General features: G+C 36.5%; 1 protein-coding gene across 13 annotated transcripts in view; it reads left to right on the top strand.

The window, feature by feature from the left end:
* The window catches only part of ERBIN (erbb2 interacting protein), a 117,010-nt gene that overhangs the window by 75,732 nt on the left and 17,546 nt on the right, over nt 1–23,732 (top strand). For 8 of the 13 annotated variants that reach the window (XM_030467997.1, XM_030467998.1, XM_030468004.1 and 5 more), the window contains 12 exons: nt 7,404–7,467; nt 9,185–9,259; nt 10,678–10,822; nt 11,297–11,369; nt 12,463–12,592; nt 12,939–13,054; nt 14,403–14,472; nt 15,439–15,538; nt 17,539–17,660; nt 18,230–18,400; nt 19,188–19,370; nt 21,508–21,625. In XM_030467997.1, coding sequence (XP_030323857.1) covers nt 7,404–7,467; nt 9,185–9,259; nt 10,678–10,822; nt 11,297–11,369; nt 12,463–12,592; nt 12,939–13,054; nt 14,403–14,472; nt 15,439–15,538; nt 17,539–17,660; nt 18,230–18,400; nt 19,188–19,370; nt 21,508–21,625 — 1,367 coding nt within the window. The remainder of the gene's footprint in view (nt 1–7,403; nt 7,468–9,184; nt 9,260–10,677; nt 10,823–11,296; nt 11,370–12,462; nt 12,593–12,938; nt 13,055–14,402; nt 14,473–15,438; nt 15,539–17,538; nt 17,661–18,229; nt 18,401–19,187; nt 19,371–21,507; nt 21,626–23,732) is intronic. The other 5 variants (XM_030468005.1, XM_030468009.1, XM_030468000.1 and 2 more) reach the window with 2 other exon arrangements.

The raw sequence follows: 23,732 nt of genomic DNA, 5'->3' as shown, positions 1-23,732 counted from the left end.
TGCACACACTTGTGTGGGAGCCAAGTGCCTGTCTGGGTATGGTTCTGATGGCTGATGTCTGAGATGGAGGCATTGCTAATTAAGATCATTATGTCAAATGTGGAGTTTGAGATGCTTGCTCAGAATGTCTGAGGAATGCAATTCACAGGACTTGAATGCTTTTTTTTTAGCTTGATGTACTTAAAGGCTGAAAAAAGTTACTGTGTTGCATGGAATCTGTTACACACTACCCTATTCTAGAGTGCAACAGGCTTGAACATAATGGCAACATATTCCTCATAAATGTTTTCTGTAAGAGTAAAATAGTTCTGGAAATTTGTAGAGCATTTGTTTTAACAGCAAATCCAATTGTACCCCTCTTGTAAGACACAGCACCTCTCTGAAACTCTGCCTTGCAATTCTCACTCATTGCATCAGAAAAGCCCGAGCCTATGGTCTTGTACTTTCTGCTATTTGTATGAATTAGAGTAGTGCTCTGTATTTTCTGACTTGGACCCTGGAGGTGTAAGTGGGTTAACAGCGTTGTAGATGGTCAGTGAGGAGAGAAACAGAGATCCTAAAGATGGGATGTGAGTAACAAACTGTGGAGTCCTGAATATGTTGTGGTTTGCTGTAAAAGGAGGCCTCCTCTGGAAGCAGAAACTAGGAGAGGTGATTGTTCTGGGAAGTGCAAGATGTTTTGGTGGAGAAGAGGAGGAGGTAACTCTGTCCAGCTTAAATGCTAGCAGAGACTTGCATGCATTAGATTGAAGTGTAAATTGCCAGTCCTTCAAATGCAACAGTTTTCTTAGTGACTGTATAACTAGTGACTAATTATATGTGCCTGAGACATGACCAAGGTGTCTGTTCTGTTGGAATTCCCTTTTTGTGTACCCAGATACTGTACAGCCTGCTGTGTAAAGATGCTGGAACTCATGTTTGGAATGAAATGTATAGCATCAGAAAGTGTGAATTTGAATCTTCCACATGTTAATAATTCTGCTCATTCCCGTGTTACTAATACTATCAATCCTCCTTTGTTCTTTTTCTGTAAAAAAAATTTAGAGGACATGTAATATGGGGTTGTTGCTCTGTACACTACTCCTAACTGAGAAACAGTGGCTATAATTAAAACTTAAACCAAATACAGATTTTGCTTATGAAATTACCCTGACTTTAATCGCCATAATTAGCACTAATAGCATGAATTACATGCAATATTTAAAAAAGAGTAGTTTACAGAGATCTCTTGTCATGATAAGAGACATTTAAACAAATGCTGTAACATATTTAAGCCAAACACAACTTCTCTTGAAGTTGCTCGGGATTTTTTTGTTGACTTCAGTGTTTGCAGGATTTCATATGTGCTGAAAAAATCTTATGAAGATGTCCTCTGCAGGATCTCCATGATGATCTGCAGTACATGCTGAGCTGCCACCTTTATTACTCACTTCTGCTATTCCTGTGGCTCAGTTAAGGGAGATAAAAGCTATTGAGACTACCTTATTATTTTTTTTCTGTATTATTTTTTATTTAGTCTTTTTTTTTTCCTTTCCTATTTATTTATTTATTTGTTTGTTTATTTTAAACTTAAGCACATTCATATGGATTTTATGCTGGAAACATACATTGTATCTATGATGTACACTGGGGACAAAAAATTCAGGGTGCTGTCCATAGTTTGCAACAGGTACATCTGCCTCTGTGTGTAATAAAAACATGGAGCAGTTGACTGAGCCAACCAAAGTATCTATGGCATGACTTTAATTGTTATGTTAGGACAGGAGTTAATGTGAAAGTCGAACTTACACAGTTTTCCAAAACTGAGTCTGTGGTCTAAAAGGAACATGCTGTACAGTTTTTAAGAATATACAAAATCCAAGGGTTGTTCTTTTTTTTAAGCCAACTGTCTTTTCTCATTTCCCTGTGCTCTCACCTTGTAATGTTTTCATATTGACGTGGTTTAGGCCTACCTGGCAACAAAGAGTCACATGTCCTCTTGCTCACTCCTCCTTCCACTGTGGAATGGGAGTGAAAATATCCAACTAAAAGCTCATAGATCTAGAGAAGGACAAGGTTCACTCACTAGTTATAGTCACAGTCAAAACAGACTCAACTTGGGGGAAAAAATCAACTTAATTTATCACCAATCAAAATCAGAGCAGTACAACGTTAAGAGAAAACTCAATCTTAAATACATCACCCTTCCCTTTTTCCTGGGACCAAATTACTTTACTCCCCATTTCTCTACCCTGTCAACCCCTACAGCTCAGGGGAACAGGAAGTGTGGGGGTTGTGGTCAGTTTGTCACATTCTGTGTTTGCCACTTCTTCCTCATCCGGAGGAGTTCTCACAGTCTTCCCCTGCTCCCACGTGGGGTCCCGCCTGCAGGAGAGAGTCCTTCACCAGCCTTCTGCTATGAGTCCCTCCCACAAGATGCAACAACATGAGCTTTCCAACATGAGCTTCCCACAGAGTCAAGGCTTTATTCGGGTGCTATCACCTTCAGGTGCTGTCACTCCACAAAGGATGTGGGGTCCTTTGTGGCTTCAGGTCCACATCTGCTCCACTGTGGTCCTTCAGGGGCTGCAGGTCCACGTCTGTTCCACCACTGCCGTTCACAGGCTGCCTTGCCATACTGGGTCAGTGCAGGGTACATCTGACAGCTCAACACAGATTTCAAGGGAACTTCTGCTCAGGCACTTCCTCCCCCTTCTTTGTCACTAACCTTGGTAACCTCTGCTCAGCTATTCCTCTTACCAAACCCTGTCTTCTGCCCTCCGGGTCTTACAGCATTTTTTTTCCTTCTTCTTGAATACTTTAATCACAGAGTTGTTACCGTCATCATTGATGGGCTTGGCCTTGGCCAGAGGTGGGTCTGGCTTTGGAGCCAGGGAAGCTTCCAGCATCTTCTCACAGGAGCAAGCTCTTGGTCCCTTCCTCACCATCGAAGTGCCACCACACAGACCGAACACACATATTTACAGTGAATTCTTTTTCATTTGTAATGAGGAATGTATTTGGATTAATTTCTACAAAGTCAGATAGACAGATAGACTTATTCCTCAGTAAAACATGCACATAATTTTTAATGCTAGACTGGAAGATTGTTAATCAAAATAGGTAATTAATGCCAACACACTAAATGAACCTTGCTCCATTCCAAAAATGTACCATTTTGCTTAGAGCTTATTCACATCCAGAAACTGCAAAACTGGCAGTATTGTTATGCAGAGCAGCTCAGTGAAAATACTTCTACTGAAAGGAAAGCAAAAATACACAATAGACTATTTCAGAGGCATTTATCTCATACACAGTTGAAAGTTGGGAAAGTGGTCCTATAGAAAAGAAGTTTTTTTGTTTGTTTTTTTAAACTTCTCTGTGTTGCCTAATTGTGAACAAAAACAGTGATCTTTTTAGAGAGAATAAAGTTATTTTAGAGTCTAATTACAATGACTCAGGGCCCAGTTTTGCTACCACACACACCTCTTGAAGTATATGCTGCTTGAAGTAAGCTGTGGTGTTAACCTTAGTAAAGAAGCTATTTACAGCATCAGAATCTGAGTCATAATTTAGACTACCTGATCGCTTAGCGTTGAAGTAATTTGACAGTAAGTTCAGAAATACGAATTATGAAGCAAGTTTTCCAGTTTATAGAAAGGATTATGTAGTACTGCAGCTAAAACAGAAAATCACTATAGCTCAGTGACCAAGTAAACGTTTGTTTCCAGTCCTGTATTCCTCTTGTTTTAGCATTGAATTTTTCCTGGTAATTTAACATTATTGAAATGCTGCTTTTGTATTTTTTTTTTATTATTATTTTTGTATTTTGACTGAATGTATATTTGCTTTGAATATTGCAGAAAAGCAAGTATATATGAGTTACGGAATGGCTAAAAATGCTACAGACCAGGCAGGTGGTAAGGGAAGGAAAGTAACTGGGCTTGCAGATTCATTTCTGTATGTTTTACAGTTGGGTGAATGTGTCTCTTAGATTACCAATATTTTGGCAAGAAGAAAAAGAAGCAGTAAAGTTACTTTGTTAAACTCTCGGTGTTACATAGGATAAATTTTGCAGATAGTTCAGAGAGATTTGCAGGTGTTTACTTTGGGTTGAAATGTTAAGACCAGGACCCTTGATGAAAAACCATTAACAGTGACTTTATTTTTAAATAAATACTGTAAGACAGTAAAGATTAATAAAAAATGGCAAACTGGGGTTGCCTTAGAGCCTTTAAGGATTTAGCACTAGCAGGGTGTAAAGGCAGCATCTAGATCTTGGGTTGGACTGGAGTGGAATTTGTATATCTAGTGTAAAATGACAGCAAAGGGACAGTTTTATTGCTTAGATTCCATGAATCTGGTGTTAGCTCTGTAAACAGTTTGGCTTCAGAGTCAAATAGTACAGAAAGGAAAAAAAAAATCCCTGAGATCCTGAAGTGTGTTGGTCTGGCAGACTGATTTTTTTTTAATCTTTATCGAACCATTAAATAAAAAGAATAGGGGTTGTGTTAAACTGATAGAAAAAAAACAATTCAAGTCACAGTAAAAAAACCCCAGGTGACTTTGTTTATATTCAGCCTCATAACTTAATTCACTTTAATAATTAAATTGTTGTTGTTGTTGTTAATATTATTTAGTTTTGTTGGTGTTACCTGTTTTATTCCCTTCTCTTTTAAAATCTATATTTATTTCTGGATTGAAAATTAAGGTCAAATCAAAAATCGAGGCACTGTCTTAAAACTGTTGAAATGAAACAAGTGCCAGGTCCTGTGCTTTGCTTGCAACACCCCCGTTCAAGTCTTCAGGCCTGGGTAGGAGTGGCTGGAAATCTTCCAGGCAGATAAGGACCTGGGTGTGCTGGTCGGCAGAATATGAGCCAGCAGTGTGCCCAGGTGGCCAGGAAGGCCAACAGCACATGGCCAGCAGGAGAAGGGAAGCGATCCTGTCCCTGAACTGAGCACTGGTGAGGCTGCACCTTGAGTGCTGTGCTCAGTTCTGGGCCCCTCACTACAAGAAAGACCCTGAGCTGCTGGAGTGAGTTCATGGAAGGGCATCTGAGCTCGTGAAGGATCTGGAGTGCAAGTCATATGAGGAATGGCTGAGGGAATTGGGATTGTTTAGTTTGGAAAAGAGGAAGCTGAAGGCAGACCCTATTGCTTTGTACGCTTATCTGAAAGGAGGTTGTAGGGAGGTGGTTGTTGGGCTTTTCTCTCAAGTGATTAATGATAGAACTTGAGGAAATAGCTTCAAGTTGCTCCAGGGGAGGTTTAGACTAGATCTGAAGAAGAGTTTCTTTACTGAGAGAGTAGTTAGGAACTGGAACAGACTGCCCAGGGAGGTGATGGAATCACCATCCCTGGAAGTATTTAAAAACTGTGTAGATAAGGCACTTCAGGACATGTTCTAGTGAACATGGTGATATAGATAGTGATAAACGTGATTTTTGGTTTTTATTTTACTGGTGAGGGAGGATGTTGACAGTTGGATGTGTTGATTAGAGTTTTTTTCCTAACCATGACAGTTGCATGGTTCTGTTGACTATAAACATGTTAAAATAAGCATTTTTCCCAAATAATCATTTATTGAAACTTGTGTATCAAATTCAATCCCTCATAGCTGTGAAGAGTCTTTATTCTGCTTTCTGAAGCTGAAATTTAGGTTATCAGTCAAGTTTTGAATTGCTCTCTCTTGTAGCCCACCATCTAGCTAACATAACTTGAAACAAATCTAAAACCTTTTTAAACTGAAGCTGTTGGCAGAAGTTCCCACAACGTTTTGAAAGCTACAGAATGATATGCTGGATCCCTTAAGAGAGTCCTCAGTTGTGCTTCTGGAAGATACACTGGGGCAATTTTTTAAGCAGCATATGGCACTAAAATTGGTATTGGCATGGTCCTACAAAGATTTGAGGAATTCAGTCTTTGCAGTATTTCAGAAGGACTTTAATTTATGTCAAAATTGGAATATTAATTTCATCAGTTGACTTACTGATAATCATCCTCTTCATTAGCTTCAACAAATGAAGGAAATTTTTTCTCAGATTCTCTCATGTATTTTTTTCTTTTTCTTCTTTGAAATAGTGGGAATGTGAGTTAAAGACTTTTTCCTAACGTCCGTCTATGCTATGTATGCAAAAACCAGCTTCTGCTTTTGTCTTGATCACGTCTTTACCTGCTTATGCCAAACTCCTAGTTTGTCCCCAACATAGTAATTGTAATGTAATGAAAATCAAATCTACAGACAAATCTGAGTGTAATCCTTTTTGGATTTTATTTCATGAGTAATACAAATAACCCCATTAACTTACTTTCAATAAATAAGGCATTGTTTAATAGAATGTTATTTTTTAACTTTATACTCAGATCAACAGTGATGGTGTATTCAAAGTACACCTGAATCTTTGAATAGCTGCATAGAGCATCCTGTGCTCATGCCAATGTTTTTTCAAGATATTAGTGTTCATACATATATTCTGGTAATATAAAAGACTACTATTTAGAAGATCTTACCCTTAGTTTTTCTAGAACTTTATAGTATATACACGGTTACAGTTTATATTTGATATCTTTAGATAATACTAATTTTTCTGTGGAAATCTGTCATTAAGTAAACACAGAACATAATGTCATATGAGGGATTCACAGCCCCTTTGAAAAGAATATCAGGTAGCACTGCTACCTGAATATCAGGTAGGTTGTCTGAAGTGCTGATCTTCTACATCACCACGTCCAGTTGTGCATAATTTCTGTGGGGTCACTAAATGAAACTTAAACAGAAGAAAACTGTTGCCACACTTGAAATAAAGGATTTTTTCAGACATTGATTTCATATTTGCTGTAAGTTGGTTTAAAGAGTGTTGATATGTCATGAAAAGTAATTTAGTTTTCTGATTTTTTGTAGGATTAGAGAAATAATTAGGATTCCAGACTATACCATATGGAAGCAATCTTGTCAGCAGCCTGGAGAGGGAGAAATGTGTTGTTGGTTACAGTGATTCAACAGTGGTCTTCTCTGTTTTAGCTGTTTATTAGGCAGTGGTCTTTCTTGTAAAGGAAAACATGTAGTTAACCAGCCTGTGGCGGCTAAGAAGATTTATTTTGACTGCAGGTGAAAAGCTGAAGCACTCAGAAGAATAATAACTTCACTGACTTACTCTTTATTATAGAGATTACTCTAGTAGTCTTTAGTTTTTGTAAACTGATTTGTAGATGAGCTGTGATGTACTCTGTGCAACAGTGAGCAGTCGGCGTGATCATTGATATGTGCTTGATTCAACAGTGTGTGAAAATTTGACCTATTTAGATAGCAGTCCATCACTACTTAATGCTGATTAAAATAATATATTTGCATGAATACAGGAAGATTGGATGTAAGTGGTATTTTCTTAAATCTAATTCCTTATTAATCCCCTTCCTGTGCAGAACCATGTCCAGACTGACCCAGCTGGAGAGACTGGACTTAGGAAGTAATGAATTCACAGAAGTGGTGAGTTTTGCCTTACTAACAGTGCTTTGTATCTTTTAGAAATCTCTTTATCCTTTAATCTACTCTTAATCTATATGAACATGTAAATACCAGGATTAAGTGTTCCACTACTGAGCAAATATGTATGCCCTGTACTACTTCCTAGAACCTGTTATTAGAAGTTATATGCATATTCTAGGGAATATGAGTAAGTTTTTCCTCAATTTGAAAATAACATTCTGTGATACAGTATGATTACTTTGCTGGTAAAAAATATAATGGGAGTATTTGTTTCAGTTACTAAAATAATTGGTTTATAATGTATACTAAGCATTTGTTGGTTATAATATATTTATTTCATCAAGTCATGTGTAAGCCATTGTAAGCATAACCTGCTTTTATTATTGTGTACAAACTATTTAGATTGAAGAGAAACTATTAATTTTAAGCTTGCTTATTGTCCAAAATAGTTTTTACAGTTGAGGTGCTCAGATACTTCCTTCAGCTTGGATCGACGTGTTTTCTGTTCGTGATCTCACATACAAATACTCCCTATGCTTACAATCACTTAACATCTATCTGCTTCTACAAGTACATTCCCAGATAAAGAAATTGAAAAGAAAGTATGGCAGAGCATACTGACCTGCCATGTAATAAAGTCAGTCCTCTGTGTATCAGTAAGTCATGCAGACGTGGACATTTGCCTTGCTATGTGGTTTGGCAGATATAGAAGTGTATTTCAGGAGTTGTACATTAGTATTATTACACCTATAGCTATTTTCACAGCTACCACATTCACTATAGAGGGTGGATGTTCATGTGGGAGCCTTAAAATAACGTGCCAAGGCAAAATTACCTGCTTGGGTATATTTTTAGCTAATTGCTTCACCTTTGCAAGTGTTTTAGCTACAAGTCAACTACTGGTAACTTACTTCATTAAGGTCTTCTTGTAAAAGCACAAAAAGTTTTGAAAGCTCTTTTTTGGATAAAGAACTGTCTAAAAGGTATTTAAGATTTTCACTTCAAAAATGAATTACTGGGAGTCAGGACTGCAACTTATTCAGGAATGCATAACATATACAGTATAAGAAAACTGGGTTCTGCATGAATCTGAACTTGCAGTTTTGAGGGTGTAGTAGCACTTGCTTTGTATTACTTTCTCAAGAGGGAAGTTTAATCAGTAAAGCATATGCAGTCAGGATGTTTACCAAGAAAGTCATTCCCAACATGTAAGCTACTTCTAACAGTAATCTGTAGTGGAAGCACAATTGTGCACTTCACTGTATGATGCAGCCTTTGTTGCTAGAAAATTGAAACTAATTTCTTTTGCCCCAAATCCACAAAGTCATTGTGGTTTTTGAAGAAGGTCTTCTGAGTTGATGGAATTTAAGAGGTTTTAGACCTTCTCTGTGAAGGAAGAAGTTATACACATTTATTTTTTGTGTGCTCCTGCTGTAAAGTGATACTTTCTGTAAAAAACTAAACTAAACAAAAGAAAGCAAACCACTTGCTATAAAGATTATTTAGTTCTACGATCAAGTTCTTGGTAGATTTTTGTATATCTATAATTTATTTGTATTTCAAATAGTGAATTATCTGGCTAGTCTTTGAAGAACCAGGGAAAAAATCGTATGTAGCTGTTGTAATAAGACAACAGATGAATCACTGAATCACTGATGTTGTTTTTGCCTTTCACCTTTTCTTGTATTGAGTCTTTTTAAATGGCTTTCCTTTACAGCCTGAAGTACTTGAACAACTGAGTGGATTAAAGGAATTTTGGATGGATGGTAATAGACTAACGCTTATTCCAGGAGTAAGTGCTCTTACTGTGTTAATAATTTAGTATTTTAACTTACAGTGGTATTTGCTTTGTCAGTGATTATCTGTATTAAAGTTGCTAGGTAATTTTAATGCTACTTAAAACCAAAAGGTAGATGCCACTTAAATGCTTAACCAGTCTACTTGAAAAATGTCACTGATGGTGAGAGCTGGGTACACAGCTTTTCTTTCACAGAAAGTTATATACCTCTCATGTAAAAATTATGTTCCAGTTCAGGAAAAGGGTAAAAATCCTGGATCAAATTTAGGTTTGACCAGTCCTTCCATAAAAGGATTATTTTGTGTTAGATAGCAAGCAGGAATTTATAGGATAAATACAGTGTAGATTTTTACTGGGCAAAATACCTTGTGTACCTTTTTATTGGGAACAGCTGTAAAGCAAGCAATACCTGTTCAGGTGCAATACCTATACAGGGAGCATAACCAGTTCCTGAGAAAATGTTCTGTTCACTTTGCCTGGGTTCCTGACGTAACTGAGAATTATGGTACTTTTGAACATCTGCTCGTGATCTAGTAAACTAGTATTTGAAATTTGGGAAACAGCTGGTATGCTTTCAGACTTAAAATCACTAGCAGTCTCCTTACATGAAGCTTTCTTGCTTGTAGTCTGCTGTCTTTTACTCACTTAAACAAATTCTTCCCTGAAGAGCTGAGTAGATGTATTAAACTTTTCTACTTTACACAGTAAAATTAAAACTGTATTTGTGAAAATGCCTCATTCCCTTGAAGATAATAGTAGGGTAGCATGCACAAATCTTCAAGTTTATCCTTGGTTGATGTGGAAAGGTAATGCGTGCTTATATTTTGGCTTGTTTCTTCAGTTCAAAACAACAAGGGTTTAATTGTTTTTGAGGCTAAGAGGGATACAGTTTTACACAGTAGGCAAAAATAAACATTAAAAGACTTCACTGGAGCCTAATGAGGGCCTTATATTATTTGTCTCTGTCTGAAGTCTGTTCTAAAGCTTCAGTTACTTGATTTCATGGTAACTGATCCAACTGTTGAATTTGCTGCAGGCTGACTTCAGTGAGTTGAAGAATTGCTGTGGTATGTCTGGGTGTGTGGAAGAACATGAACTGTGTGTACCTGCACAGAAGATTTTATTATAAAGCTTGGATATTTTGCATGAAAGTGTATTTCAGATCTATAAATAGGTTTTCTCTTTTCCTCTGGCATAGAGACTGGATGTGGAGAGACTGGATGTGGCACTCAGTGCCATAGTCTAGCAACCGCCACGGTGGTAAAAGGGTTGGACTCGATGATCTCTGAGGTCCCTTCCAACCCAGCCAGTTCTATGATTCTATGATTACACTTGAGACAGTTGTCAAATCTGCTGGATGTTCTGTATTTAACTTGCACTTCCTAAAATGCATAATTTTCTCTTTCTTGTAGTTCATGGGCACTTTGAAACAACTGACCTACTTGGATGTTTCTAAAAACAACATTGAAATAGTTGAAGAAGGTATTTCAGGTTGTGAAAGCCTGCAAGACCTACTGTTATCCAGTAATTCACTTCAGCAACTGCCAGAGTCTATTGGTTTGTATTTTTGGTTAATTCATATTCTTAGAACCTTATATTTAGACACAGAACTCTTGATAAAAGACCGATGACATTTTCAGTCTATGTTTCAGTTGATTAGAAGAGCTAGTTTTGGATAAAGCTGCAATACATAGCTGAATAATAAAATTTGTATTTATTTTGGAGCCTATGTGACCTCATGCAGTACTTTGTACATGGATGAGAATCTGCTGACTGAAAAAACCCACATTTTTATCCTACCCCCTACCCTACCCAGCAAACCCACCTGTCCTGCCATGGATAGCACATGGTAAACTGGCAGACAGTTCTGTAAGCTTGTCTTCTTATTTCCTTATCTATATAGCATCATAGGCATGTCAGGGAATACAGATGTGGTTGGTTGTCCGTAATATTTTTTCCCTTAATGTAAATGTAAACTAAGCTTAATTAGCTGAAATGTCCTTTTTAGTTTACTTGTTCATTTTATTACAGGTTCTTTGAAGAAGGTAACAACATTAAAAATTGATGAAAACCAGTTAATTTATTTGCCAGACTCCATAGGAGGGTAGGTATCTCACCTGAATAAAATGTAGGATTGCCTTTCTGCACACTTTTCTGTAACACTGACTCCTCTTCAGAATATTTTTACATCTCTTTGTTTTTATTTCTTCTACATGTTAATGTCTTAATAAAATTAAAGCAAGTGATTTTATATCTTTCTTCTAGTTTGCAGCATATGTGTTCATTTTGTATTATTTAGTGTCAAAAGACCATGAATTATTGCAACCACCAGTCCATAAAAGAAAAACTGAATGGGAAAGAAAACAAGATGTTTAAAAAGGCAGTCAGCTGCCTGAAATTTGGTTTAGCAGTAACATGGGTGTGGCTCTGATAAATACTGCAAATAATTGGGCCTCTTTTCAAAAGGCTATAGAAAGTGGGTCTAAACACACACTCCCACTTACCATTTTTACAGTATAAGGAGAATTTTCACCTGTTGGTCAGCATATATCATTTGGTGTTATTTTTTTAAATGTGTACATAATTTTTTTGGTGTTCATAATTTAAAACTCTTAATGATGGCAAAAATAATTGGTTCATAATTGAGCTATCCTGATTAACAGTATTTGTTTCAATTTCTTTTATTGTATCGTAATTAATATAGCTTATATTTGTTGTCAGAATTTACAAAATACATCTCAGCCAGATTTTTAGGTTTGCTGTCTCTGAATCTTGGAATGGAAAGCACTCAGCTCCTATTTGGCTATGATGTGTCCCATTCTGAAAGCTTTCAGTGCCATGCACTAGAACATTTTCATGTAGTACACAAACATTTGAGGTAGCTGACTCCTCTGTTTTCACTGAATGCTCTCTCAGGAGGATAGTATAAAGGAGATTTAAATCTCCTTTTTAAATTTTAAATTTTAAAAAAACCCACAATCAACCAACAACCAAAAAAACACAACAACCCAAAACACATTTTAGACAATTAGTAATAAATTTTTCTTGGATTTCAATTCTCTTGCATTTCAGAGTTTTATTTTTAATGAAATTTTATATTTTTAATTAATAGTTATATTAGCTTTTTAAAAGTTACTCACTTAATGTTGAATTAAGTAACCTGTACAGTGGAGTAATTTTAAACTTTTTTTCTTTAGGTTAATATCTGTAGAAGAACTGGACTGTAGTTTTAATGAGATTGAAACATTGCCTTCATCTATTGGGCAGCTCTCTAATATAAGGACATTTGCTGCAGATCATAACTTCTTAACACAACTGCCATCAGAGGTATGTATTTAATTAAACACTGCAAAATGCAGTTTTTTAATGTGTTTTGAACTACATAACAGGTTTTGGATAACAAGTTCATCATTCTTGAATAGATTTTCTTTGTGTATATTTTTAAAGAAAGATTTATTCAAATTACAAGTTTTCAACTAATGAAATTCTGATTTTTTCAAGGAAGAATTAGAAATATGTTGCTATTGTACTGAAACCAAAAGAATGTTTAATATGTAAGGATTAACCTAATTATACTTTATAGGCAAAAATAGCTATGATTACTGTTTTAAACCAGTAAAAATCTGCATTTTTAGGGTTGTGAAGATGAATTAATACTTTGGATTTTTTTCAGATTGGGAACTGGAAGCATGTAACGGTGTTGTTCCTGCATTCTAATAAGCTTGAATTCCTCCCTGAAGAAATGGGGGATATGCAGAAATTAAAAGTCATCAATCTGAGTGACAACAGGTTTGTGGATGCATTTATTCAAGTAGGAGTTGTATAATATGCAATAATCATAGAGTGGTCTGGGTTAGAAGGGACCCTAAAAATCACATAGTTTCAACCTCCCTGCCATGGGCAGTGACACCTCCCACTAGACCAGATTGCTCCAAGCCCCATCCAACCTGGACTTGAACAATTCCAGGGATGAGGAATCCACTACCTCCATTGGCAGCCTGTGCCAGTTTCTCACCACCCTCACAAATAATTTCCTCCTAATTTCTAATGTAAATCTATCCTCTTCCATCTTAAAACCATTACTCTTTGTCCTACCATACCCCTGCATACCCCTGTAAAAAATCCACACCTTTCCTTAATGGCCTTGCTGTACTCTGGATCTTACGGTTCCACTGTATTAAGCTGTCATTATTTTAATGACATGGCACATGGCACATAGCACATGCTTTGAATCATTGTTTCTATATACTTATGATTGTTAGCATGTATTTTTCTGGGGAAATATTTTGGTTATTTTCATAAAAGCTTCAATTCTTATTTGGAAGTTAAAAGCTTCTTGTGTTGCATATGGAGGACACAAAACAGCATACGGAGGATATATCACAGAATTGTGTAAAACTGTTTATTAGAGGTGGTCATTAAAAACTAAAAGTACATTCCTCTTTCAGGAATCGCCTATTTGTAGAATGGAAGTGTACTGGGAGATATGAGTTCTCCCTCTTGTTCTGCCAGTCCAGCCTCTCTGTGTTCCATAGATTCATGAAATAGTTTGGGTTGGAAGCGTTAAAGATCATCCAGTTCCAACCCCCTTGCATAAGCATTTTCCCTCCCACTAGACCACCTGTACCTCCATTTGTCCATGGATATCAGAGCATCCACTATGCAGGGCATCCCCTTTCTCAGACATGTATCTTGGGAAAAAAAAAACCAAAGCAAAAAGTTTCAGCTATAGAACTTTTTTTTTTTTTGATTGCCATGTGTGTATATTGAGAGATAAAATGCTGAGGATTCAAATTAATTAACTCGGGTTAATTGTCTTCAAAATGTTATTCAAGTCACTGACCTGAATAAAATTCAAGTTACATTGTCACCTTTTAATTTTTTTAAATTGCATGCTGAACTGGGCAAATATTTGGCTTCGTTTTGTGTTTTTTTCTTGTTTAGTTGGTTTTAATTCCAGGTATGTCTTTGAATCTAAATTAAATGCTGCTGCCTTTCAGTGGTCAACAGTTATTAATTTAACTGCATCTGTAAATGTCCTTTTTAGGCATTTTTATAGACTAACATAGGATTGTTTAGTAGCAGTCTTAATGGTATCAATAAGTGTACTTACATAAATTCTTGTTGTAATTTACAGACTGAAGAATTTGCCTTTCACCTTTACAAAACTGCAGCAGCTCACTGCTATGTGGCTATCAGACAATCAGGTACACTTTTTAGAAATTAAGAATAAATTATTGTTGACTTTATTCCTAATAAATATGAAAAGTGCAGAGCCATCTGTTAAAAATGAGACCAGTATTGTGTACTGGTATCAATACTTCCTTGACATTCCTATGTTGATTCTCCTGAAATAAACAACACTGAGCCTACCTGTCTTTGGAGACTTTCATACTTCCAGCAAAGTTCCATGCAGTTTCCACAGATGCTGGTTTTCTGGGGTCCTGTTTTATTTTTTCAGGCTTTTTTACGTGGGAGAGTTAATGCTTTATCAACTAGTACTAGGTCATTTATTCCATGGCAATGCCATTGGGGAAACTTAGCACACCTTTTTTGAGCTGGATTTCTTGCCACACTGTTGAACATTGTCATTGTCTGAGTTTCTATTAAGCAGTAACTTTTGTGTTTGTGGCTTCTACTTCCACTGTATATTGAAGAATTTTGTACTGTGCTGATCTTCTGAACAGCATTAAGGTTTACAGCACTGCCAGAAATCCACTAGCCTCAGATGTAGTTTAATGTAAGAATTTTTACTAATTTTAAGAAGTCCCTATGGTTTTTTGTATGAGCTGGGGGATATTCATTCTGATGTCAGTATGAAAAACTGAGTAGTTAGTTTTCCTCTTCTGATTTACTGCAGCTTTAAATGGCCAAATAAATCTTTGTGTTCCAGATCAGCCTCCTTTGACAGAGTAACAAGTCCTAGCAATAAATTGGGTTGTTTTTTTAGTTTCCAGTGTTTGCTTTTCTCTTAAAGCTGTTGCTGAGTCTCAGTTCTCAGTCAAAACCAATCTTCTAAGACAGACATGCTAATAACTTCATTTTTTTTTTTTTTTACACAAGGCAATATAGTCTCCAGAGTAGTGAGACAGGCTTACTCTGTGATGTGTCAATCATACTTTTTTTTTTAATATCTGTTGTCAAAATATATCCTTCTTTTGTTCTCTTCGTAGTCTAAACCACTTATCCCTCTTCAAAAAGAAGCTGACCCTGACACACAGAAAACAGTGCTTACTAATTACATGTTCCCCCAGCAACCTAGGACTGAGGATGGTAAGAATTTCTGAAATATTCTGCTCACTTGTAAAATTAACCATTAGGTGACTGTCCAGCTAGTACGAAATTCACTAGATAATACCTCAGTACATGTTTGAAGTAGACTTGGAAGTGATGAAGAGTGACATCTGAACAGAGAGAACACTAACTTAATGTAATCTACTCATCAGTAGATTCTATGGGAAAATGTATCCGTGAGCAAGGTGAGGAATGGACTGGTGGGATTCCATTCTGCTTTGGTTGCCGCTTCCCTGTGTGACAACCAATTGCATTGTGTCAGAGCTTCATAATTTGTGGTGAAATTCTCCTTAGACATCTCCTTCTCTTGTAATGGAATGTTAGGCAAAATGTTTCTTCCGTTTCCTCCATTTCCAAGTACGTATTTTTGGAAAAGTACATCACATTCCATGTTTTATTTTTAAAAGAAAAAAATCATCCAGAATTATGCATTTTGCTTGCCTTTAGTTTGAACTGTTTTTATAAAAGGCCCAAAATATTAATACCTTGCTGAATAGTTATTTCTGCACACTTGTAAAATAGTTAGGAAAATAAGTAACATTCCACAAGTAACCCTCAAGCATTAGAAAAGGAGAGTTAAATTTTTTATTTCTCAACCTCCTTTCTCCTGAAGGCAAAAGGAAAAACTTAGGGTTCTGTAACAGAAATGGGGTGGGTGTCTTATCAATGAGAATAAAAAAAAGCTGGCAAGTGGCATAATTTTCTGTTCACAGCACAAGTTTGGGGTACACTGAGAGGAGTAATCAAAAATATCATAAAAAACAGTAAATTGGATGTCAATTTTATTGCCTTCTCATTCTGCAATACATTTGGTAGAAAGTGAGAATCGTGAGTGAGGTCCAAGATTAGTCCTGAAAGTGTTCTCCCCATCTGAACTGGTTTTTTACCCAAAGCTGGTGTTTCTTTCTGTACACAAGGAAAGAGATGCTTGTTTGGCTTAAGCTGGCAGAATATCTACCTCTGAGATGGTGATTCTAAACAGCTTTAAAGTTCAGAGGTTTCAAATATTAAAGTTTTAAAAATTCTTTTACCAAGTTAATTTTTGGTCAGGAATAGTTTCAATGGTAGTAAATGCTTTTTGAGTATTTTTAGATGTGTCAAAATTACAAATTTACCCAATAAACACAGAGTAAGAAATGCTCCAATGCACTTCTTGAGCTCTGTAATTAAGTGTTTCTCTATTTCAGATATGGAACTACTTAATATAAAGAGTCTTGGCATTTCTAGTGAAGGAAAAACATTTGCTGGGGTGGTGGTGGCAGATTTATTAGACTATTTGTCATGCTAAAGTAGAACTTGGCTGAAGTAACACACAGCATGGAGAAATGTTAGAATTAGAGACAGTGGTTACCCAAAATATTTTTTTCTCATTTGTAAAATTAAGCAAGAAATACTTCATAAAGCTCCTGTCATTTCTCTGTAACTTCTGCAAAATCATGTGTTTACCTTAAGTTTTTAAGGTAAAAAGGCTTTAGGTTTTTGTCACTCAGGTTTGAGGGTTTTGTCTCTGAGTCATTATTTAAGTTTCACTGAATGAAATCAGGTAAATGCTCTTATACATGTGTAATATGACCACAACACTGTAATATCTATATTTAGAGATTAATGTCTAATTAACCTCTATAAGTACAATTTCCATTTCTATATATACAAATATGTTATCATATTTATACACATATATGAATAAAAATGCTTTGCAGCAGAGAGTTCTGCTGGAAATTTTCAAGTCTGAGTGCTGTGTGTATGAAGTTTTTTACTTTACAGGAATTCTATTATTATGAAAATGCAGCCAAGTTAAGTAGTGGTAGTGCAGCTAATCTCCAGTTAATGGTGCTGCAAGTATCTTTATCTTTTTAGAATGCATAAAAAAGCACACAAATCCCATCCAAAAGAAAGAAAAAGAAGATTTTCATTTTGCATAATGTACCCTATTTATGAGATTTGCTCTTTTTTTTTTTTTTTTTTTTTTTTTTTTTTAGTAATGTTCATATCTGATAACGAAAGTTTCAATCCATCTTTGTGGGAGGAACAACGGAAGCAGCGTGCTCAGGTGGCGTTTGAGTGTGATGAAGACAAAGATGAGAGAGAGGCACCGCCTCGGGTCAGTATTGAATTGGTTTTGACTACTTGGTGTTTCCCTCCCACTTATTCCCACCTGTGAATCATATGCTTTTCCTTACTTGGGCTGTAGATTTTGTTCTGCTGAAGAAATCAAGTTTTCATTTACCAGTTAAGAATATCTAACAGGATGAAACATCATGAATTTTGAGGGGGTTTGGAGGTTTTTTTTGTCAAATCATTTGAAGTGGAGCACAAGGGAAAAACGTTCAGTTAATGTCAGGTGATGTAGCTTACTTAGGAGACTACATGGACTGGTAGTACCAGGGAGAAGGATAATGGGGAAAATTATTAATCCTGATTTTTCTCTCAGTGAATTCTCATTATCATAATTTTTCCTGCTTACAATCAATGGACACATTTGAGGGCAGGAGGGAAAGCGATTTGTAGTCTTGCTGACTCTTTGCATCAGTCCAAGTAGACTCAAACAGTAAAGTGGTGGAGATCCTAGATTGTTCACTGATTGATCCTAACTAATTATGTGTTTTAAAGCTGATGTTTTAATCACAGTATTTAATTACATGGAGAATATCATTGCTTTTTGTTATACAGGAAGGCAACCTGAAGAGATACCCAACTCCATATCCTGATGAACTGAAGAATATGGTCAAAACAGTCCAGACAATTGTACATAGGCTAAAGGATGAAGAATCAACTGAAGATATTGCCAAGGAACCAAAACGAGAAGGACAGACGGTTTCTGTAAAAGATGTGGGGGTAAAGGTTAGAAATAATAGTATCTTCTGGCTTTGGAAGAACTTCCAAAGATCTAGCTTTACTGATTCCTTTTAATTATTCCCTTCTCCCTCCTCACTACTGCTTTAGGAAGAAAAATTGTCTAATCTAAGAACAAAAATTACCTCTTCCCTTTCTAAGGAAGCCTTTAGTAAATGTCTGGTTTAAAGTAGCCATTTTCCTCTGACATTAAGAAGAAAGAAAGTGACTTGATTCTTAGGCAAATACAAACTGTGGATATGTTAAGAAGCTGACTTACTTAGTTTTTTTGAGGGATGGCATCTTTGTAATCTTCTGAATGGGTTTTGTCTGCCAGACTTCACAATGAAATTCAGGATAATCTCAGAGGATCTTACTTCTGCCCTTATAGCTGGAAGTTTTACATGATAAATTGGAAAAGCAGTTTTAACAAGTTGACGCATGAGTCAGCAGTCTCTAACCAGTTAATGTAGGATGACAGATGATAAATTTACTTTTTGGGGCTGATGTGTCTCATTGTAGATATTTTTCTGCCTCTTTTTTTATTTAACTGGAAATGTAGTGATAAAAGTTTACTCCAGTAATGTTGGAGAGTCCAGCCAATTAACAGAGGGTACGGTTCCTCCATTATATGTAGAGATTTCTCTGCATTCGTGGTGCATTTCGTACTTTGTAATTTCAAAGCTTAAGTTTTCCATTCCGTAGTTTCTCAAAATGTGTAACGGTAACTCTAAATATCATTTGTTAGTGAAAACCTTTCAGGATGTTTTCTCTGCTAATGTTCTTAATCCTGTAGACTGCAGAAACTGCTGCAATAAAAAACAAAGCAGATGAGAGAAAGCAATATTCAGCAGGAAGCTCTGTGCAGAAGCCTACTGAACCAGAAGCTGAGCACAGCAACACAAATTCACAGATGACTGCGCTTGTTAAAACCTTGCAGAATGCAAAAACAGTTGTCAACCATGAAGACATGCTCGAGGTACAGCATTGTGATAAACATTATAGCAGTCAAAGAATTGTGCTGGTCGTGTACTGAATTTCTTACTCTGAGAGATGAAAATTTATCTTGACAGTAGAAAAAAAATGCCAGATCAAATTTAGATAGAATTTTCCAGGTTTTGCTTGATTGTCAGTTCTTCATTAAATAATTTATTTTAATTGCCACTGAAGTGACAAAATACTTGATTAGTGGCAGCCAGTAACCATGCTCAAATATTTCAATACATATTCCTCTGAACTTACTAGTAAGCTGTTGCAAATAAGTCTTGGATTGCATTTACCTCTTACAAAGCATCAAAGATTTTAAACTCTTTGTACGTCTCTCTGACAAACACCATGTATGCATTTATTTAAAATGTTTCAGTCTTATGACAAATGCTTTTTTTCATAGTTTCACAAGGAGATTGATTTTGTCTGTCTCGTGTAAGCAATGGAACATGTATGTATCATTCTTTTGCTGAAGACAATTTGTGACAAGAAGTTGTGGCTTTTGCTGGCTATTTCCCCACTAGCATGATCTTCCTTCTACATACATTCTGAAAATACTGGTTTTGATGTTTTTCGTTAGTTTAAAGACATGATTTCAGAAAATAATATTAGTTGTCTAACAAGAGTGACAGCAATTCTTTGTACCCAACTGTATACCAGTAAGTAAATGAGGCAGTAGTGGGTAGTCAGTCATGGACAGTTAATTCCTTACTTCCATCAGGTAACCTGCTGGTCATTGTTGAAGTTGAGTCCAGATACCTAAATTTTACATTCACATACATTTTTGCCTCAACATTGATTACACTTGTATTTTCTTGCAATAGGAAAGGCAGAGTGGGATCGGCATTGAAAAGGCTGTCTGTTCCAACTGCAGAGAAAAGCAGATGTGTTTCTTTTTTTTATTTGTATTGAAGACTGTTCTAGCTTGTTTGGTGTGTCTTGTACAGATTTGTTCTTGCTGCAGCCCAAAGAACTGGACAGATAGTTAGTAACACAGGAATGGTAGTGCCCCAGTAGGTTCCACACATTAAATGTTCTGAAACTTGCAAGAAAAAGCTAACAATGGCAAGTCTACTTTTGCAATCTGCAACATGGATTTTATAGCATTTGCAAAAGGAAGCATGTTTACTAGGAAGATATTTCCTCTTTAGGAATGGAAGGTATTTTTTTCTTTCAAAGAGATTGCCTCTTACTGGAAGCAACCGTTTTCTGAAGATGATAGGAATATAGGCTTGCAGTATTATACTGAATCAGTTCCTTGACTGCTTTGCAGAAGTTTTGAGAGTTAATCTCTTGCATAAGAGCATGGTCAGGGAAAAACGCCACCTTATCTAATCAGAGTATATTTTGAGAATAGTTATAAGAACGTGCTTTGAAGTACTAAATTTAAATTTGGTGGGGTTTGATGCTTTGATTTTTTGCTATGATTGTATATTTACATGGGTCTTTTGTCAGTTTTATGGTTAGGAATTAGCCATTTCTTGCTTGAAAGTATTCAACATCAGTCTACTCCTCTGCCATTGTTCTTGAAGTCAAACAGCTTCTCCTCCTTTTGTAATTTGCCCCTCAATGTACATGTGAAGGTATAAACCAAATCTACACTTGCTATTTTTTTCCTAGAGTAGGCAAGCCAAACTCATTCAGCTTTTCTCACAGCATTACCCTCCATGTCTTGGAAATGCTGCTGTAGCCGTTTCAGTTTGAGCTTTTCTCTGCAAAACCAATACAGACCTAGTCAGTCTGGGGTTTTTGCTGGTTCAGTGGTAACTTTCTGACTTGAATTCATCTGGAGGTTCTCTCCAGTGTTGGAACAGTGGCAGCATCTGTTTGCTCTGTGTAGAGCTTTGCAGCTGAAGTTACAGGTTTGATTGCCATTCCCGTGGCATTTGTTTGTAGTGGCAATGCAAGTACGCATGAGTTACTGCTTAAAGGTAACTCAGTGGCAAGTATTGCTAAATTCAGTTGACTTGCTTTACAAATGCACTACACAGTTGTCATGTTATGCCTATGTTAAGTTGCTTCCTTATTTTTTTTGCCTGTGTTATTCAGTGGTTTACAGTTTAGATCCCATTTACATAACCTTTAAGGAATTATTCAAAAAGCACAGCATAAAACTGTTTTTCCTTTAGCAGGAGTCCGAAGAGCTCTCCTCTGATGAAGAGATGAAAATGGCAGAAATGCGACCACCGCTGATTGAAACCTCCATAAACCAGCCCAAAGTGGTAGCTCTTAGCAATAACAAAAAAGGTTAGATACAACAAAAAGCATTGGAAGTGCTGTGTGATTTTGATAATTTCTCGACCCAAAGTGGCTAGTTTTTCCCAATAAATTATGTAAAAGTAGATTTAAGTTCTATATTTTAAAAGACAGAAGATGGAGTCTCTAGTTAAGCAAAGAAAGCAGGAAAAAAGTCTGCAATCTCTTATATTTGAGTGTGTGGTAGAGACAGCCATATTCACACCCTGGTTTTTGGTTATCATCAGTTTAAAAGCAGAGGGGGAAAGGAGATGTGTGTGTTTGGGGGGACTGCTATCTTGAAGACATTTGATACCTTGAAAAAAAGGATAGCAGAGAGTGGTATTTACCTTGGAAATTTTCCATATTTCCCCCCTCCCTCAGATTTTGTAATTAGTGCACCTATAGGCAGCAATATCACTTGTTTATATTTCTCAGAATAAGCTGTAGTCTCTTCCTAAGGTCTAAGAATAGGCTTCTCTCACAACTTTTCTTTCTCCAGACAAAAAATCCTTTTATATTCACTCTTTCATCCAACACAAAACTTCACAACATTGTTTTTAGTACCTTAATTCTTTATTCTCTGAAAGATAATTTTGGTCTGGGTAACCATTTCCTTAACAGTAAGGAATTCAGAGAAAACATAATTTAAAAGTGGGAGAGCAAATTGTATTTTGCTTTGTATGGTACCTACTCCAGTACCTTCCAGGACAAAAGGTTTTTTGACCATTAGGTATCAAAGGGTGAGAACTGGTGCAGATGGAGAAAAATCATATGGAGGTAGCAGGAAGAGTCTGCTGAGGATCACATGCAGGGGAACAGACTAATGTTTCTAAATGCAGTCTTCAGGGTTTTTTGCCTGACTGAAGTAGTAAGTCAAAATATCTTTCTTGTCTCTGGAGACAGACATTAGTTTCACAAAGTTTTTGCTTATGGCACCTGGGACTATGTCTTGAAGCAAAAATTTAAATGCATTTGTTTGTACACTTATATCAAAATCATAGCTCAATTGAGGTCCCACAGAGAAATTATTTTTATATGCATGTTGTATGTAAGTATGCATACATTGTACGTGAGTAAATGTCCATAGGTATAAATTACTCTCAGAATGCTTTCCTAACTCTCTACAACTACCTGAAAGGAGGTTGTAGCCAGGTGGGGGTTGGTCTCTTCCCAGGCAACTCTCAGCAAGAAAAGAGGGCACGGTCTCAAGTTGTGCCAGGGGAGGTTTAGGTTGGATATTAGAAAGAATTTCTTTACCGAGAGGGTGATCAGGCATTGGGATGGGCTGCCCAGGGAAGTAGTGAATTCTCTGTCCCTGGAGATATTTAAAAAGAGACTGGATGTGGCACTCAGTGCCATGGTCTGGTAACCGCAGCAGTAGTGGATCATGGGTTGGACTTGATGTTCTCTGAGGTCCCTTCCAACCCAGCCAATTCTATGATTCTATGATTCTAAGTGATCTACAAAGCATGGGAATGCATCAGACTCCACCTCTGCAGAACATTTTTCTTTCCTGTTTTGTTTTTTTTTTACATTTATGAACCTATAAAGATCTAATCCAGTGATGTAGGTCTTTCCAGAGTTCTTGGTCTAATCAATAGCAATTTAGCAATGATTTAATGTTCAAAATCAGGAATTTTTTACACATTTCAAAATAAACCACATGTGAAGCTGTGTGCTTCATTTTCACAGGGGCTAGTAGACTCATGTAATTCAAAACTCTGAAATAATTGCGAAAACAGAAACACGATTTGATGGCTTTTCTGGGAAATGTGACTTAATGTAGCACTAGTTTATGCCAAGGAAGCCTGGAATAAAGCAGCAAGTTAAATGTCATTAACAGATGAGGGCTGTTTACATTGAGACAAATATTTAAAAATAGCAACTCGTGCCAACAGGTATTTGTGAGTTTGAATGAAGTTTGCAAAAGTGCTAGCTTACATTTTACTTCCCAGTAGTAAGAATTACTGAGGAACAAGGGACAGTTTCTAAGTACTGTAACAGACTGTCACAGTTTAACACTGGCCCGGCAATTAAACCGAGTAACAGATCCTCTCTATTAATCCCCCTCTCCTTCCTGATAAAGAACAGAGAGAGAATAAGAGAGAGAGGCTTA

This window comes from Calypte anna, chromosome Z, assembly GCF_003957555.1.
Source record: "Calypte anna isolate BGI_N300 chromosome Z, bCalAnn1_v1.p, whole genome shotgun sequence".
NCBI lineage: Eukaryota > Metazoa > Chordata > Aves > Apodiformes > Trochilidae > Calypte > Calypte anna.
The sequence above is the reverse complement of the archived record's forward strand: the minus strand, read 5'-3'. Positions and strand labels throughout refer to the sequence as shown.